Source organism: Acanthisitta chloris, unplaced genomic scaffold, assembly GCF_000695815.1.
Source record: "Acanthisitta chloris isolate BGI_N310 unplaced genomic scaffold, ASM69581v1 scaffold17133, whole genome shotgun sequence".
Classification (NCBI taxonomy): domain Eukaryota; kingdom Metazoa; phylum Chordata; class Aves; order Passeriformes; family Acanthisittidae; genus Acanthisitta; species Acanthisitta chloris.
In genome coordinates this window covers 9245-29259 of record NW_008666731.1, presented here as the reverse complement: position 1 = coordinate 29259, position 20015 = coordinate 9245, and the positions used below count along the sequence as shown (strand labels likewise).

Here is a 20015-nt window from a genome sequence, read left to right as displayed (position 1 = left end):
AAGAGTTCTCTTTTTTATGTTACAGTTTGAAACTTCTGGACCAGTGTAGTTATTTCAAGGTTCAGTTTTCAATTAAAATAACTTTTTAGCTTTTGTTTCTGTTGTTTTTACGTGAAGTTGTTGTCTCAGTATTTCTGTGACAGATGATTTATTGGAGACTGCTCAGCCTCCTTTATCAACCTTATTTCTGTATGTGTTGGGAATCTAACAAGTCTCCAAAAGTCCCTGTGTAATCTATAGCTTAGCAGCATGCTGCAGATACCCAGGAAACAAACAACTGCATAACAAAGGTCCAAAATTGTGTAGCACAGAATTTCCTAAGTTGTCTCCTACTCATTCCATGCCAGTCACTCAAATTGGTATACACTGGTAGTATTCTTGCTCTAATTAATCTGGTTTAATTTTAATTTCCATGGAATTTATGTTTTCTTTCATAATTATGTTTTTCTGTGCTGTTATACTAATGGCAATTACCAACACTGCAGAAGTTGTGAAAGGATCTGAAGGCTTTGACAGTTGGCTAGGGCTCAGTGGGTTCTGAAAGGTGTTTAGGTTCAGCTCAATGTGGTAGACTTGGCTGAGGGCATGAAATCATGTTTTGAATATGTGAAGAGAGAACATGGACTGCTGGAGACAGGTATGAACCATAAACTATTGCTGGCTCCTTCCCTGCTGTCCACAGTGAAATACATCACACTTGAAGAGGACTGATGTTTATTTTGTTCTGTTTCTTCTAAATGGAATTAAAAGGATTCTTTTAAATCATTACTGTAGGTATTCCTGCAATCTTCCAGAAGACTAGACTGTAACATTGCAGTGTGGCACAAGAGAAGTTAATTATTTGCAGTTAATCTATTTTTTTTGAGTGTTGCTAGTAAATTAAGTCCCATCCCTCAATAAAGACTTCTATTTTAATCATGTTTTGGCCTGAGAATGAGTATAGTTCTCCAGTTTCTTCTCACATTCCTCACTTGTAGCCAGAAAGGACAGGCATAGTTCATTAGAAAATGAATTGTAAAGCTGTTGTGGGAACTGAGAATAGGAGTAGGTTTGGGATTTTGATTCTTGAGCTGTGGGTGTGTTTTGAGTGAGCAAGAACCAAAGACTGTAATCACACAAAATGCCTCTGTTCTCTGCATGTCCAGCACCTATTCAGCTACAGAGAGCTCCATTCGCAGGTGCTGATATGATTTAATGATCACAGTTCTGGGAGTTGCTTCTGTTGGGGGTATGTGCAGATCCACAGAATTAATTAACTGTTATTTTTGAGGAAAGTAAAATTGGGAGGCAAGAAAATAAGAAAATAAAATGAGGTTCTTAATGATATAATTCACTTATACTTTAGTAAGTAGAAAAGGTGTCCTACCACTGCAGTCTCCAACAAAGGAGTCGAGTGTCCAATTATCAGCAACATCCTTTGCTGATCTTAGGTACTATTAATTGTTGAAACCATTTGACACATATTTATTTGGGGGATAGATTAGAGATCTCCCAAGGTCCTGTCAGCTCTTTGTTCTTTGATTCTATAGTCCAATAAAAGGTTGGTAGCTGTTTTATTTTGTTGCATTAAAATGGTGATGTTGTTGCATTTTTCTTGGGCTTTTTAACCCAATTACTCTTCAGGTGATGAAAACAAAGTGACACTTCTTGGTCTTGGAGCAGTGGAACATTTGTATAAACTCATCACACATGAAGATCCAATTGTACGCAGAAATGCCATCACGGTATTTGGCATCATGGCTTCTAATAGTAAGAGTCTCCATTTTTTAATACTTTTCAATGTGTGGTCATCAAAGCAAGAGGTGCCCATGTGAAAAAATCCTGTATTATTGGCCCAGAATAAAGGGACCAATTAGCTAGAATGAACTCCACTGAAGATAAAAGAGTAAGTGATGTAAGGTTGAGTTTCCGTGGCTGTTATTCTTACAGGGCTCTATAGACCTATGTCTAATTAAGGTAATTAATCAGGACTTATTTTGGTGGATGTTCTACCCATTGTCTTCCATGGTGGTATCTCAACCACTCAAGCACTGCTGCCTGTTTTCCATGCTGCACTGGACTTTATCCTCTTTACCTTGCTCTCAACTCAGCATTAGCATATAGTCAGTGCTGCTGCAGAAACATGGATTTAAATGAAAAAAGGTCTTCCATTTATATTCCTGTCTTAATTGGCTTTTTATTAAATGTAAATTAAACTCATACCTTTTTTCTTACATTTCAACACTTTAATGTGTTGATAATAGCCACACAGCCCTGTAAGATCGTGTGAAGTCTGTCCCAGATGTTGTTTGATTTTTCAATCCAGTGGTTGTGGTTTAGCTAGTTTGCCATTGACAACAATAAAAATGCATTCTGAAAGTCTTTACTGTGATTTTAATAAGAATGGGTACCTTCATGTTTTCCATTTGCAGTGTGGGCTGGTGTTAGCATAAAATTGCAAAGTGGTGGCTCGAAAACTAAATGACAGAAGGACTGCTTTTAGTCTGATAATTTTAACCACAAAGAACTATCAGGGTATGACTTCTTTGGCAACTAAAACCGTGCAGTATTTATATGTGAACCTGCTAGATGCAAGTATTTTGAATAAAGTTTCAATGAAGTATTGAGGAACTTCATATATATCAAATGTCATAGAATGTCATCTGGCATTTGACAGTATCTTCTATATTTTTCTGGGCCCATTATAATCTTAGTATAACAGTTGTGTGTCATTCCCAGTCAGATCTTTCTGTCACTCAGGGAGTAACCACAAGTACATTTTTCTTGAAGGAGATTCTGTTTCTTTAGTCAGCCAAGACTGCCAAACGAAATACTTCATATTTGTATTTGTTTCATTGTAGGTGATGTCAAGAAGTTACTGAGGGAACTGGATGTCACGAGTTCCCTGATACCACAGCTGGCACCAGAAGGTACCTTGCAATATTCATTGGCTGGCCAAAAATGCAGCAGAAATAACTTATGATTGCCATTTGATCAGACAATTTAATAAAATCTTCCCTGTAGCTTATGCTCTGTAAATGCTTTCATAGGAGTAGTCATGTTACTCGGTGAGTAGTGTTTTTTGTTGTACAGATGGAGCAACATGTTTGTGGAGACATCAGGTATGATTAACAGCTATTATTTACTGACCTCAAATAATATATTAAACAATTGGATTAGTGAACGTATTCTGTGCTGAATAAAACTTGATCAAAATGTTTCTTTTTTTTTTTTTCCCCGCAGAAGATGTAGTTATCCATGAATTTGCTACTCTCTGTCTAGCACATATGGCTGTTGAATACACTACTAAAGTAAAAATATTTGAGCAAGGTGGATTAGAACCACTTATCAGACTGCTAGATAGCCCTGATCCTGATGTTCAGAAGAATTCAGTTGAGTGTATCTACCTTCTGGTACAGGTAAAGTTTGCTGTTGTTTGTTGTTTCAAATTCCAGAGGCAGATAAGCACTTCCCCCTCACCCCTGTCATCCTCTATGGGGTCAATAATTTTAAAATACTTGTTTCCTTTACTCCCTAGTGTTCATCAGTGTGTTTGAAACATTACACCCAAGTCCTTGATTGTTAAATTAGTTATGAATATTTCTGATTTCACTCTAATTCTCTTGAACTTAACACAATTATCTGTGCTGTACAGCAATATAAGTAAAATCAGAATGAGACTCAGATTTTTTAAAATTAAATAGTAATTTGTTTTCTCAGTTGGAAAATGTTAATCTTGGTAATGAGGGTTATAATCTGTCTATACAAAAGGTTGGAATAATCCTCGCAATTAAAGAACAACCATTTGCATTGTGTCTTGTTTTGACCAGCAAGTCCATAGCACAATTTTGAACATCTTTTTAACACTAGGTGAATGCTGTCAACAGCTACTTTCCATACTGGGAGGAATAGATTTGTTATTGGCTACTTTCACACTCTGCACTAATGTCATCCATATGCTGCTTAGCAAAAGAATGGTGCATTTGTGTGGCAGTTCTCTTCCGTGGCTTAAGCGAATCAATTCAGTAATGAATTCAGTTTATAACTCTATCTCTTTTGGGGCATCAGAGCATGTCTATTCAGAATCACATTTTACTCTTTCTCCTTTTTTACTATCTCACTGTCTTTGTTGCAGGGTATATCTGGATAACTGCACCTGGCGCTTGCTTATATTGATAAGGATAATTGCATGCTGCACATATGCAATAAGCTATTTAAAAGCAAATTGTAATTTATTTATTTATTTCCTATTTTAATATCATCAACTACTGTCTTTTTATTAAGCTGCACATACACTGTTTAAAGTTGAAAATTTAAATTGGTGGTTTAGAACTGCTAAAACACAAAAATAAAAGGATATAACACAGTAAAGTGCAAAAACTATTTTCCCCCACTGAGGTAAATAAAAATGATGAAATGAAATTTAAAAAACTTTCTTAAAGAAAGATCTGTGTTGATCCAGACATGGCAAAACCAAGAATAAATAGGCTTTCTTAGACAGGACTAGATTCTGTACTGTGTACTTCAGTCATGTGAAAAAAATCCCCTAGAATTTAAGGTTCATGGGGCTTGATTATATTCAGTTTGATTTTAGCTCAAAAGAAAGAAATCTTCAGAACTGGAAGCTCTGGAGTATTGACTTATTTTTTTATGTCTGAAATCAGATTTTTGGTGTTCTTTCTGTAAAGTCAGGAATTGATGTATTGTTATATTCCCTATCACTAACATTCTTTGTTGAATGTTTTACTACAGGATTTTCAAAACCGTGCTGCAGTTCGTGCACTGAATGTAATTCCACCCTTGCTGGAGCTCCTGAAATCTGAATACCCAGTTATTCAGTCCTTAGCCCTTAAAACCTTGGAAGTAATTAGCAAAGACAGAGAAACCAGGATAATACTGGGAGAAAAGAAAGGATTAGATTCCATTATGAAGATACTGGAAACCAATGTATGGTTTACTCGCCTTTAAAGTTTTCTGTTCTTGCTGCTAATGTTTGTATGACTAATGAGAAATATTACTCACGTTATGGAAGAGTGATATATGAAGAAAGAATTCCTTGGAGTTAACTATGATTGCAATAGGATAAGCTGGGATACCTAGCTCACTAGGAAAGGAAGCAAAGGGATTCACCAAAATATTTATATTTGGTTTATTGCTTTATTGCTCTTCGTAATGCTGTTTTGCATTTATTGTCCATTTCTCAAACTGTTGTAAATATCAGAAAACTTCACCATATAACTTTTTATACAATGTTTTCTTGGCATTTTTTTATTATACACTGAACTCTGGTGCTGGTTCCTAGTCTGAATACTGATCGGTTTTTTCCTTAATTTACTTTCATGTCAATGGCCTTAAAAATAATTTCCTATCTTGGAATTGTCATTATGTTATTATAAGACTGAGTCCAGTGCTTCTAGAGTTCAGGTGTCACCATGGGAAGTAAAATGCATAGAGAAATTTGTGAAGGTTTTGAAATTTTAAGATGACAGATCCATTCTGAGTACCTGCCTAACCCACCTTGATGTAAATGGGAAACTTTTGGAGCCTTTACTGGTTTTGATAAACTGTGTTGCATCCTAAGGCATCATCAAATAAACTGTACATAAAATACAAGTATGAAAAGATGGACTTTGCAGTATGAATAAACTGTCTAAAAGAAACTGACAACAATTATCCTACAAACTTAAAAGCCAAAGATATTTTAATCCTGATTTGAAGGTTATTTGTTTGGTGTTTTTTATTTATTAGGAATACAGCATTCTACATGTGGAAGCTCTTGCTGTGTTGGGAAATTGTCTTGAAGATGTGCACACCCTGCAACTGATTCAGCAGACAGGAATGCTTAAAAAGCTGCTTGCATTTTTAGGAGTCTCTACTGCTCCTGATATTCAGAAGAATGCAGCAAAGGCAATTACCAAAGCAGCTTATAACTGTATGTGACTTTTCAATAATCCATGGGCATGAATTGGTTTATGAAGGAAATTTACATCCAGAATGTGTCTGTCATACCTGGCTGAGGGTAGTAGTTGTGGAGAGGAAAATACTGGCAAGAATGAATTACAGTAATGAGTCTCACCAAGCAGAAGAGCAATTGGATGCTAGGCTATATATATTTATATCTAGATGAAAATGTTAAGATTTTGCCTCTGCTTGTTTTTAAATGTAATATAGTCTTGAAAAATGCTGTCCTCAATGATCAAGGGCAAATGGAGCTCTGAAAACATGATCTTTGTCTTTTGTTTAGTGATGCCAGGTAGCTACCATTAAGCCACCTTTGCTGGCACTTTCTCACCACTATCAGTTAAGACTTCATCACAGGCTGACTTCTTTTTTCATTCAACTGCTCATCTAAATGTCAGGCAATTTCAAATACAAATTCCTTTAACAGGGGCATGAAAGAAAACCTTTCAAATGGCTTGCAGATTGATATTCCCAGGGGAGTTAAATAGTTCCATTGTAATCTTTTCATAATTATTCATCCTATAGTTCTTTTTTTATATTTTTCTTCCATTCATGAAGGAATTCTGAATTAGGCAGAACATGCTCATCATTTTTGCCCACAAGGATGCTCTTTAAATAAAGCTTCGTTTTGAAATTCCTTCCACACTTTGGCTTCTGAGTTGCAACATATGCCAAGCAGTGTTGTGCTACATAACACAATGTAACTAATAACATTCTTCTCTCTATAGAAAATTTCAATTCTGTCAAGGGAATTTTATGACAGTAACTATGACAGTGGAGCTTAAGTATTTCGTTCGTATTTGCATCACCTTGTGGCTTTAATTTATATATATTTTACAAATATGTTTTTTAATACATGGCTAAAACAGGATCTCCTTCCTGCCAAATTTCAGACCTCCTTACTTCCCTCCTCATGTTATCCTTCCAATTCTTTTCTCACCTTGCTTAGTTTGACATCCTGAATATTTGTAATTTTTTGCATTGCAAATGATGCACAAAAATAGTGGAATCTGCCTTTCCTAGTATTCTGTGGGCTCCTGTATGCTTTTGTCATCTATTGGAAGTCACTGAAAATTGTTTTCATTAATGTACAGGTATCAAAGATAGGAAGGGACCTTCTTATGCCAGTATTTTTGTCATGTATTTTCCTGTATTGTTATTTTATTATGCTACTTAGGACTGTCAGTATCATTTTTATAGTCCTGTGACAGGCTTGTAAGTTGTATGCTAAGCAGATTTATATTTGCTCCTACTGCTTTCTACTGTATCTTACTCCTTTTTCATATTTATTTTCAAATAAGCATAGCCTTCTTTTCCTCTTTCACACATTTTTCAGCTTTTGTGGCCCAATATTTTAGCAGCTGTTAGTAGAAGCATGTCTGAACACATTTTTAAAGCACAGTGGCAAGAACTACACATAATATATTACACTACTGCCTATGATCTTATATCATGGGATGTTACCGTCACTGAAGATGCATCTTCTTGTCATGCTTCTTTACAAATGGAGTCAATGTGGTTTCATTAGAAAGGTTTGCTCTCTTCTGTGGCCTGTGACAGCTGGTATGGATGCAGCAAGCTGGGAAAATAGATCAAAAGAAGATTTAAAATATTTGCTTCCAAGCTGTAGAATCTTGGTGACAACCAGTTAGACAAAGGGAAACTCATACTGGTGCAGTGAATGTCCAGTGGACTTGCTGCTCAACATTGCCCTCAGAAGCTTTGAATTTTTTAGATACATAGAGCTACTGGTGTAAACTCAGCCTTCCAGTGGAAGAAAAGTGGCTTTAGGGCCATTATAGGAAATAGCCCAAGTGCAAAAAGAAAACAGAAATATTTGCAGTTCTTGTTTCATTGGATTTTGATTGTAAAAATACTAAACAGCCTATCCAAACTGCAACACTAATGTATACTATACTAGTACTTGCCTTGATGTGAACCCAATATAATACAACACAGGTCTAAGTTGTTTAGTGACATTTTCATTAAATTTGCAATAGCCTCATAGTAGCCCAGAATCCTCAGGTTTGATAATTGTGGTTGCAATTTACCAACATTTTCTGCATTCTTAAGAAAAAAAATCCCACTGCTTTTCATTGAAATGAAAAACTTCCTTCTGCTATGACAGAACATGTATGTAGGTGGTTTTTTAATCCTAGCAGCTGAGTATACAGCAGTGTCTGGTTTTGAAATTATTACTGTTGACAGATGGAATTTAGTTTTGGGGTTTTTTATTTTCCCTGATAGATGTGATCACAACAAACAGTTTTGTTCTATGTCTCTTTCAGCCCTTTGGAAAGGGACTCCTGTAACTTGGTGTTGATGTTATAAGACAAGATTTATCCCTTAAGAGCTATTCTCAATATCAGAATAAATTACATGGTACAAACATGATATTCAATTTTAAATAGCATCTTTAGGATGCTGCTCTGTTTAAGTACATTAAAATTGATCATATTTCTATACATAATCATTATACTTTTGCCCCTGAAAATTTGGTTTGTTCTGTAACATACTTTTGAATTTAATATAGTAATTTATTGATGGTTTTATATTGTATGCTCAGAATTATAGTGGTGAATTATACAGTGATTCCCTCCTTGCCTAGCAAATAATGCAGTCATTTCAGAGTGCAAAATATAATTTAATGCTATAAATTATTGAATATCTGTGAGTGGATAATCTGGACTGTTGATTAAGGAGGGCCTGACTTTCTCCTGACAATGCCAGACACACCAGTAAACAACATAATGCTATGGGGTGTGTATGGAGAAAGTGATGATCACAGTCACTTTAGTTTGGCCTCACTCTGCCTAACTTCTGGTTTGAAGCTGTCCCTGTTCTTTATGTGTCTCTCAATGCAAATCCTTTCAAGAGGAGCCACTAGATGTGCTCTGCAGCCCAATTAACACATGCATTTCCTAATACAGGTTTTCATTTACCTGGGTTATCTCAACTCAAGATCAGTGAGAGGTCATGATGCTATTTAACATTAACTTTTTTTCATTTGAAATTGGTGTAAGTAATTCCATAAGGTGGTGACAGTGACCTGAATATGTAATCAGTAGAACTTTGATTGTGATTTTGGGGTAAGAAGGGGAAATAGTTTGTCTCACAATGCAGCCAATGCATGAAAAAACAGACAGAATTGCTAGTACTCCAAACTCTTAGTTGTGTGTATTTGAGTATTTTCCTTCATGTTAAATCAATGTATTCAAATTACTTAGGGGTGAAGACATTCATCACTGTAAAAATGGTGTTGGCACTGACATGAGAAGTACTTCAGTACAGAGGATGCTTTTCAATTGTGCATTCTTTTCTGTAGTAAAGGAAACAAAGGAAACAACTCATACAGGCAGAGAGAGGATCAGCAGAAAATGTTCCTCCCTTAAACAAAATTGGCACCTGGATCTTTAAATGCTAATAATTTTCATCTGTCTAACTAGCTAAATATATGTGCATGTTCCTTACCATAAGTTCAAATTCAAGATCTGTTTTTCCACATTGTTGAAAAACACTTTTTCTGTTTAAAATATTTTAAATCACTGTTTTCACTCATTCAAATTAATTATTCATGGTATTATTATTATTATATACAGGCATACATTATCTTTAAAATGAAGCACCCATCATCATAGCTGTCTTTAAAAGGGCAAGAATAATTTTTAAGAAAATCTGTATTGTAATAAGTAACTTGCTGTGCAAACCCCAAGACACCAAGGCACGAAGAACCTCTTGAGATCATTATTTGGCAAGCAACAGGCCAGCAGCAATACTAGATAACTTGTCAGAATGGTCTGTAATCCCAATTAAGGCCTTCTCTTGAGAGCTGGCTGATAGGCATCAAGGTTGTGGCCAAGGTTCTGTTGACACTTAAAATTGTCTCCGTTTTATTTGTTGCATCTTTGTTTTGTAATTTCATTTGTGTATCTGATGACTTTAAAAATGTCTTATATTGAGCTAGAGAGGAGAAAGCGACTGTAGCCTTCTCATCTATTTGAGTAACTAGATTTTCAATCAAACTTTCTTTTCATTGACTTTGTGGGCTTCTGTTTGTTTGCCTTTATTCACTGCAGGTTCATATTTATGTAAAAGAAGCTATTTCTTTTAATTTTTTTTCATTGGACAACAGTCCAAACAAGGGAATGATCCCTTAAGAGCTGTAGTAAGCACTGGTAAAATTTCTAAATGTGTTGAAGTCCCACTGACTTTTCAGGTCCTGAATTTCTTTAATACATTCAAAAATTCTACTATGTAGCTATAGCTTCCAGGCTGTAATTAATCTGCTTTAAATTAGGCATATGGTTAAATGTTTATTGACCCTCATCACTGTAGAGCTTCTGTGCTATCCAGTGCCTTTCTGGGTGAGAAAGTTTCACTTGAGGCTCTTTCCAACAAGCACTTGCATTTCTGATCTCATCCACTTTGAGATGAGGGAGTTTCTTAGATTATTAGTATCTACATGCAGCTGTCTGGAGATACTGTGTAGATGCTGCATGTTCCTACTTGTGTAGAGGAAGGGAACATCACTCAGCTGCTGCTGGTCTCTGCAGTGTAGGCCAGCATTGGACCCTGTGTCACCAGGCTGTGCTGCAGAAATTGGAATTCTCTGCAAGCTGTGCATTAATGAAGACCTACAAGCTGTACAGAATGTACATTTTCCTTTGTAACACCCCTTACCTTTTTTTGGCTGTTGTAGTATGTTAACTGGTACTTCCCCAAGTTCAGTTCTACATTTACTAGTATGTTTTTCCATTTTACACATTTGGGCTTTGTTAGCATGAGCTAAAGTTAAGCATGATCCTGAGTAAGTGTGATCTGTTGAACTGAAAAGCTGTTTCCATCAAGCCTGTGTGCATTCTGCAGTTTTAAAGTCTTACAGAGAACAAACTTAGCATTCTCTTGGGCTATGTACGTTTAAAGCTGCATTTAATAGTCATCATTTGGGCTTGATTCAGAGTTCACTGAAGTCTAATCCAGGAGTTGGACTTGAATGATCCTTGTGGGTCCCTTCCAAGTCAGGATATTCTATAATGGGTTTTGGATCAGGTCCTTTGTGCACATTTCTTAATGGCTGGTGCTTCTGTTACTAAAGTATTTCCAACAACTCTATGAAATTAAATTCATGTCCTTTCACTGATTTGGAAAAGAAATGCTGATTAATGCTATTGTTATTTCTCCTTTAAAGTTGAAACCCGCAAAATCTTAAATGAGGAAGAGGTTGAGAAGTGTCTCCTAAACCTTTTGGAAGCTGACAATGATGAAGTTAAAGTTGCTGCTTCCCAAGCAATTTCTGCCATGTGTGAGGAGGTAGCTAGCAAACGTGCACTTGGACGCCAGGGTAAGGAAGGTGGGAAAGGATGAACTGAGAATTTGTGCTTTTCCTTTTATAAAGAGAATATTATAATTTTGCAGACTGGCATGGTTTATTCAAAGGTTCATGTATACAATTATTTCTTTCAAAGGGATTCCCCAGCTAGTACAGTTGCTAAGCAGTGATAATGAAGAGGTAAAAGAAGCTGCAGTGACAGCGTTAGCTAATTTGACAGCAGCCAGTCCTAGCAATGCAAGGTGAGTCTGAAATAATTAAATTATTATTTGAAACATTAATCTGAACACAAGTGATAATGTTTTGATTTTTAAAGAATGCCTCATCTTGTCCTTATCCTACAAGGCAGATCTGTTTGAATTTGACTATAAGGCACTTTTTGGTGCTTAGGAGTCCTCTGGAATAGGTTGGTTCTCATCAGTGTTACAAGAGTTGTGCTCTCTCTACTAACATTTGCTTCATCAAGGAAAGGTATGAAGCAGATGTAATAAAAGCAGAGATATGAATCATGTTTTGAAGAGAACATATGAGCAAAATATGCCTCGTGATCTAAAGCATTTGATGTGGAATATTTTTGTAAATCCAAAATCATTAAGATAGTTTAAAATTTGTTGGTTCATGCAACTATTTTGACTGATCTAAATCCAGTGTTTGAGGGGAGGTAAAACTCAGATCTTCTGAATATTTGCATTGTCTTTTTCTTTTTGTTTTTTTTTTTTTTTGCATTGCTTATAGTGCATTCTCTAAAAGAAAAGAAGTGTAACTTCAGTATCCAAATTAACTAACAAAGAATGGTTATCTGACTATATGTTCCAAAACAATTGTATCAACTAAATTCTTCTGTCAGTTGCAGAGTTCTGTTATCCCAACACTATTAAAAGTTCTGCTCAGGGAAAAGAAACAGAGCAGTCTGACATATATGAGCAATCACATGTAACTTACAAAACCATAAAATAAAATTCCTTAAAAGTTTCCCGGAATGTACTTAAGGAAGTTGTAATCAATTCACAGGCATTCTTTGAAGTGAAAAAGTAAAATAGCTCACAAAATAAATTATTTGTTCCAATTTATTGATTCAGCTTTAATAGTCACCAGTATTCACTTAATGTTACCAGATGGAGCCATAATTTGACACAAGAGAATAATACCATGTTCTCAGATTCACATAGTAGATTTTTCTTTTGTCTGATATTCTGCTCTCCTCATGTGCTGGATTCTTCAGTCGGTGTCAGTGGGAGTCATACATAAAATGAGCACAGTGCTGGAGTCTAGGGGGTCAAACTTTCAGCTCCACTACAGCTGGTTTTTGTAGTGCAGCCCTCTGAGGTTTCACATTGTGAAAAGGGAATGTCTGGAGAGTTTTGAGTTGGTATAGCAGCTTATGCCAACTCATTCCATTTCTTTTGCCAAGGAGATAGTCAGGGCATTGTTTAGTTCAACTGCTGGAACAATTCTCTGAGACCTCAGGCAGGGAAATAGCTGTCTCTGTTCCTCTGCATTATAATGAACTCCGTATTTGTTTCTTGCTGGGCAGAGTCAGGAAATTGTAAAGGTGGCTTACATATACTTCTCTCTCTTTGCAATCCAGCTCCAAGTACAATATGGAAGCACCAGATAATCTAATCACAGGTCTTCTGTGAAAATCAGGAAGCAATAATTTACATTAAATATGTATATTGGATGAATGCCATGTGACTGTATAATTACTTCAAAGCTTCATTTCTAAATCAAAACCATTAATAAGTCATAGAAGGGTCCAGTGTGACTAGGATCTGTAAATGAATATATAGAGTAGAACCCTTAGCTGTTACAAATTGGTATAGTTCCAGCTCACTGACTGACTATTTGACCCATGTTTATTTTACATTCGCATAATAGGAAAAAAAATAGTTTTGAGAAAATTCATTCCAGATTGAGTTATCATAATCATATTTCATTCTAAAATGTTTTGTGTGTATGTCTTGTAAACCACTGAAAATAAGTGTATATATAATAAAGATGCTGATACACTTTTATAATAATGTGGCTTTTCTGTGTAATTATGTTGACAATATTCTGGTCCCAAATAAGACTAATGAGACCAGTGCCCTTTTATTGGTTACATATTAGATTCTTGTTATAAACACTCCGAGGATATTAAATCGTAAGGGTAGTAGTAGCAGGTAGACCTTATGTAGCAAGAAAAAAATGGATACAGTAATGGGAAAGGCTATTTACTGTAAATGCTTTTACTTTTTACTGGCCAGTCAAAAATTCAGTCTTGTTGAACTCATATGCCTGTGTTCTGCCAAATTTGATGATCAGTTTTGTATGTAATATATTCATTGAAGGGAGTGTTCCTTGCCCTTTCATTTTGTCCAGTAAAACAGAATATAAACAGAGGACAAAACACTGCTGGTTTTGCTAGAGATTTGTTCTTGTTAGGAATATTTGCTCAAGAAGTGTTGCCTGCTTTTCATATAATATGGAAAAAATACAATTTAAACCAAATTGTGTGTAATTAAGTCTCCCACAATTGCTAGGTCATAAAGATAAAGTCTTCCATTGATTAATTACACAAGAACAGCATAAGGAATGGGCAATACTACCCCCCACTAATGTATATTAACCTTGACCTTTAGGTGCTTCCCCACAGCAGTGAAAGGCTAGTTCTATACCCCAACCCAATCAATCCTTTGTTTCTCAACTGAGACAGCTAATAAAGGTGTCAAATATGGTGGAGGTTTGGTAATTAGAACACCTGTTCACGACGACGGGGACAGAGACCAGCTTGTCATTTCACACAAGTCCCCAAGCAACCATGATTTGGCAAAAATAAATAAATTAATTGATTAATCTGGCCCCCCATAGTATTTTAACCAAAGATCTAGAGCAGAAGAGAACATGAGTCCCGTACAAGTGGTTTGAGGTTTTGGGTTTAGCAGAAAACATGGGTTTTCAATACAATCTCTACCAGAACACATCACAGTTACTATGCATGACTTCTAAAATATTTCAGCATCTAAGTTTTTGCTGCAGAGCTGATGTTGTGTCATGCTTCAGTAGCACATAGAGCAAACTTCAGTGGTCAAATGCCTCAATAGTTTACAGAATTTTATCATAAGGTGGAGTTTTAATGCTGCTCTGTATCGGTGGTAAATTCTTTGTAAACTTGTTCATAATTAAGCCAAATAAAGAGAAAATTGCAAAGTATACTGCAGTCTAAAATCCCATACACTTCTTCTAACATGTTATGTTACTATGTGTGTATAGCTCCAAAGACATCCTCCAGACAAACATCAGAATTAGTTTCTGTGTTTTGCTTCTGGAAAAAAGAATGATGTTCAGCTGGGGATTTGCATCAATTTGCGCATCACATTTTTTTCAAATTCAGAACACTAGCTTGCTTTACTGAAAACTGTATACAGTTATTTGGTCAGCAAAGTGCCATTTACAGAATCTGTGGAACGTTTCTGGGTTTGCTGTGGCCAAGCACTGGGCAGTGTGTCCCTTCGTGATGCACAAATCGAACAATTGCATGCGAACAAAGAATCAGCAGCGTCATCTATTGGGCAGGAAAATAAGGTGCCACACACCTCACCCTGGAGCAAATGGCTTTCTTTGGCCTCTGCCTGTATTTCCCCATTATTTAAAGTATAATCAATTCTTCTTGCTTTTCATGTATTTCGAATAAGCTAATGGTGTTAACTATTAATGTGATATTAATTGGCTGTAGCAAGTAGAAATAAGATACCAAGTATACTAGTTAGTCAGACATTAATTTGACCAGCTCTTTTCTTTGGTATTGGTGTAGCACAAATGCCATTTCCAATCTCTGCCTTTATAAATCTGGCCATGTCTGAATTCTGGGCACCTAATGGATTTGCCACTAAATAAAAACATATGCTCTGGAATTTAGAACTTTGTACTGGACCTGAAAACTAATTAACATCCTTAATAATATTTGTCCTAAATGGTTTATTTAAAGTGTAAAAATTTATAGCATTCAGTTAGAGTTTTGTCTGGGGGAAGACAGAATGGGATGTTTTTTCTTCTTTTGTACCAAGGGCTGAAGGAAGTGGTACATGTCAGACTTAGGATATGGCAGAATTTTTCTCCTGGGGTTTATAATTGGTGTCATGTGACATTTTTCTGTATGCTATCTGGATTCAAGATAGTGAAGTATCATCCCAAAAATTAGCAAGTCAGCAAGCTTTATGTTATTTAATTTTCTAATTCTTAAATTCTTCACAGGAATCAGTGGACCTCTTTACAGTCGAAGAAATTATGTCCATATAGGCAGTTACAGTCATTATTGTGTCATCTGAATTTCTGCTTTCTCAAATGTATCAGTATTGTCAAGGTTTGGGAGTAGGCTGGGATGGGAAATAGGTTGGGAACTCACTGGTTATGGACAATGCCCAGCAAGGAGAAAGTGAATTGTTTCCTTGACTTCAGTGGATGTTGTATCTATTCCAAACTGAAATTCATACACTGATGTAATAACTCATAATACATCCTCAGTCTGTTCCACGTGGATAATGCTCACCTGTAATGAGAGTCGCTCACCTTTATAAGTGGAGATTTTCAGTACCCTCAACACATTTTTATTGTCTATAAGACAGGTATCGTTGTCAAGGAATTAACTTAAAGACGTCCAGTTTTCTTACATTCCAGATTTTGTTGTTATTATTAGGCAGCACTGATTACTACCATTTGGTAGTAATGTCACTAGGTAGTAATCTTCCCTGTTAGAAAATGGAAAACTTAATAATATCTTTTCTATTTCAAGACTGTAGGTGGAACCTAATTCACATAAATATTGAAGCCTCAATATTACATAATAGAATACATTTGTATGAATATATGTGTTAATTTATAAGAACAGGAACCCAAATTTCTAGCATGAGAGCTACATTTAATAACACAAATAGGTGATAATCCACTGTAGGTTTTGTCTCTTTTTATGGTTTGCTAGTTTTTCTTTATAACCTAAGTTTGTTTTTCTGAAGGAGGAATCAACAATAGAATGCCACTGGCGGTAATTGTGTCGATGTAATATGTTTTAATACTGACCCCTAGTGACAGAATTCTATTTTTGAGCTAATGAACTGCAAGGTAAAGAGATTTTGGGGGGTTTTGTGCTTTGTGCTGGGTTGGTTTTTTACAATAACACCCTCTCTTCTCTGCTCTGTAAAATACAAACAGTTATCTCATGCCATGAATTGATTCCTTTTTTTCCTTTCTCTTGCTGTATATCCATAGTGGGGGCAGTACTTTCTAAAAAAAAGACAACAATCATTACCCAAGACCTCAAAAGCTTTTCCTTACAAGGTACATATTGACTTCCATTGAAAACTGCAGAATGTTTTATGGTAAATTTCTCCCTTGGCAGAAAAACTGAATGAAGTCTTAATGCTGAAATGTCATTCATGGGTTCCCATTAAGACTTTAACATCACATCAGATGAATGATGCACAGCTCATGGACAGTACCCTAAATCATTCCCTGCTGGCAGGTGAAAGATGTTTCATACAGCCAGCTGGTGTATTTTTCTCTTAGATTTGTGAAGGTCTGGCTGCATGAAGAAGTCCCTCTGTAGACTCAGACACTGTAACTGCATTTTGTTCCCAGTACAGCTCTTCTTTCACAAAAAAAATAATAATTGTTATACATTTTCCTGGGTTTTGTTTGTTTGGGGTTTTTTTTTGTTCTTTTGCCTAACAGGAGTTATATTGAAGATAAAGGCCAATATAGACCATTCATCTCTAGATTGTGTTACACAAATCTCATGTCACCACATCCTAAAGTGCATGGGAACCTAAGTATATCCTATATAGTTTCAGACAGAAACCAGAAATTGGGGTAATGATAACCCTATATAGTTTCAGACAGAAACCAGAACACTTCTAAATTGGGATAATGATAATTATATAGAAATTCTACTCCTTGTAGATATAGGGAAATCTTTTGGGCTGTTTGTACTCCCCTACCTTCCAGGCCTTGCTGTATGATCAGTGTTTATCTTAGCTGTGGAAGGCAGGAATTGCACTCAGACCACGTGTGTTGTCACCTCTGACTTCCCATGGTAGATTTCTGTGAGATCAGGTGAAACCTTTTTCTTCCTGGATGGAGAAACCTGGGAGAGAAACCTTTGTTTTATGTAGTGGCACAAGGACAATGATTTCTCTTGAGTATGTATCCCTGCAAAGACACTCAGTGATATGCACTAAGATAAATTATGCTTTTTATGAATTAAAAGTGGCAGGGCTTATTTGACATTTGAGTAAATTTCAGACAGATGCATTGGTGCTTCTGCATTCACATTTTCTTTGTAGCATGTTTCTAAATTAAATGTAAATTAAGTGTATCTTTTAACTTACTTTCATGTAACATGTTTCTAAATTAAATGTAAATTAAGGGTATCTTTTAACTTACTTTCATATAGCATGAAATTGTTTATCTTAAGTATCTAAAAGGGAATTGCAGAGTTATGGCTGACAACACAAACTTAATTCTGCCCTGCTGTGAATTTAACCCATGCACTGACTGTGACATGTTGTCTGCTTGGATTGTCATATACACAAGGGGCTAAAAATAAGCTTTGAAAAGCGTTTTGACTTGCAACCTCAGTAATTTTATGTTGACATAGTAGTACACTGTACTTTCTTAGAGATGTAGTTTTAAGAGAGAAAATTTCTCCACTCTAAATCATAAGAGCTTGAGCTTTTAGCAAGGCAAAACAGACTGCTGCCACTTGAGAGAAGTCCACAGTTGTCCAGAAAAGAGTTCTCCAGAAGTGAAAGATGGGGTCAAGTTTCACAGTCCAAAGTACTGCATGTAGAGACTGACTTGGCACAGCTTTTTTGTCTTTCCTCAGCTGGTGCTTCCAAAGATGAAGAACCACCATGTCCTCACTCCCTGTGCTCAGAGGAGTTGTTGTGAAGACCCTGATTTGGCTTCTTCTTTCCTTCCCTTAACCCTCCGTGCAGTCTGCTCTGGCAACACCTGCATGTTATTTTGCTTTTGCAACAATGTGGATTCTGGACTCTTAATATTTGTGCTGAGTTACAGATTTTTGCACGTACTACTTCTTGCATCAGAAAAAAGACAGAGTGGGGTAATGTCTTTTTCATGAGCTTATCCTGGCTGAACATACATTGGATCTTTCAAGGGCAAAAAGGATTGCACTGCTGAATTTCAAGCCTTCCACATAAAAGTGGAAGTATCAGAAATTCTTAACAAAGATTGCAAACAGTATTATAATTGAAAGGCTCAGATATCATGAACAGATAGTTCATTACCAATGCCCCTGTAATATTTTAAATTAGGTATACTGCAGTTTTAGAACTGAGATCTTATGTAATTTTGATGAGTTCAATGACATTAGAAGATCTCTGTGAACAACTAAATGAGAGTCAGATATTACAGTCTCTGCTAACCGAGACAGTTTAAGGTTTTATTGCTTCCAGACCGTGAGGTTTATTGAGTTTTAGGTTTGTTGATGTTTTAACAATCTACTTGTCATTAGAAAACAGGAATAGAAGGTTCAGTGCCTGAAATGAAAAATTAATATGGCTTGTTGATATTATCAATATTTTTATTACAGCAAAAGGCAGCTCCAAATTTTAAATCAGAGTCTCTTGTACTAAATTCCCTTACTTGGAATAAACCTATTGACATTAATTTCCCTGGTATAGTGAAGAAAACAGAAGTAATATTAGTCTTTAAATAAAATACAAGTGACTACATACAACAGTCAATTGCTTTTGAAAATAATTAGATTACAAAGTGACATTTTTGGTAAATGCAGAAGACATTTATTGGATGTGATTGTTCTGATGGCATAACAAGGCAAATGAAGAATACTAATCCATTTACAGGATAAAAAGGAAGCTATTTCTTGAGGTTTTGACAAACTTCTGGTTATGATATTCTTTCTCAGTCAGAAATTGCATAAGAGCTGGATCAAAAATGCCTTGTGTGTAGAAGAAGTCATGCGATTCAACACAGATAGAGTTGATTTTTAAAAATGTGTGTGTAATTAGATGCATAATTCTTATGCATAATTTACATGCAATTATGTATGAAAATGAGATATGCACAGGCATAAATGGCTAGCTAAGCACCTCACACACAATCACAGTAATTTTGCACCGAAATTAAACATGCAGTTGCAAATACATTTGAAAAATGAAGTCCATAAGGAGTCCAATGCCTTTTGTGAGGAGGAAAAATTTGAGGGTTTTTTTCTGAGCAGAAATTGTGTTAAATCCTCAGCCAGATCGGGGGAGTAAGCAGCACAGAAGTGAATAAAAATATAATTTAATATAAACCAATTCATGTTCAGTTGTGGTAGAAGGAGCAAAACCAAACATACTTTACCATTTTTATGAAGTGTCAATCTCACTAGTGTAAATGAAGCACAATCCAGAGCAAACACTGGTGGGAAGCTGCACCACTGCTCTTGCTCTGTCTGCCCTCCACAGGAGGTGACTTAGGTTAAGGGTTTGGGGAGCAGTCCCAGTGGTTTCTGTCAGCTCTTAGAACACTGTTAGTTGCTTTCTCCATTTGGCTGGACCTTCTCTTCAGGAGGAGAACCTAACTGGACCAGTCCCCACGCACTAAGTGATCCGTTCTCTTTCTTGCTGTGGCTCGAAGCCTTGGGCACAGCCCAGAGCTGTTAGGCTCGTTGTGATGCCAGCAGAGAGGTGCTTCTTATCCCAGAGGGCTTACAGTTCAAAACTAAACTAAAGTTAAAAAAACC

The 20015-nt window shown here is 36.1% G+C and overlaps 1 protein-coding gene across 1 annotated transcript in view; it reads left to right on the top strand.

The window, feature by feature from the left end:
- Positions 1 to 20015, top strand: part of ARMC3 (armadillo repeat containing 3) — a gene marked incomplete at its 3' end in the record, with an annotated part of 33646 nt that overhangs the window by 5839 nt on the left and 7792 nt on the right. Inside the window, exons 3-9 of the mRNA XM_009072256.1 lie at positions 1624 to 1749; positions 2841 to 2909; positions 3223 to 3398; positions 4732 to 4926; positions 5728 to 5911; positions 11129 to 11281; positions 11406 to 11511. Coding sequence (XP_009070504.1) covers positions 1624 to 1749; positions 2841 to 2909; positions 3223 to 3398; positions 4732 to 4926; positions 5728 to 5911; positions 11129 to 11281; positions 11406 to 11511 — 1009 coding nt within the window. The remainder of the gene's footprint in view (positions 1 to 1623; positions 1750 to 2840; positions 2910 to 3222; positions 3399 to 4731; positions 4927 to 5727; positions 5912 to 11128; positions 11282 to 11405; positions 11512 to 20015) is intronic.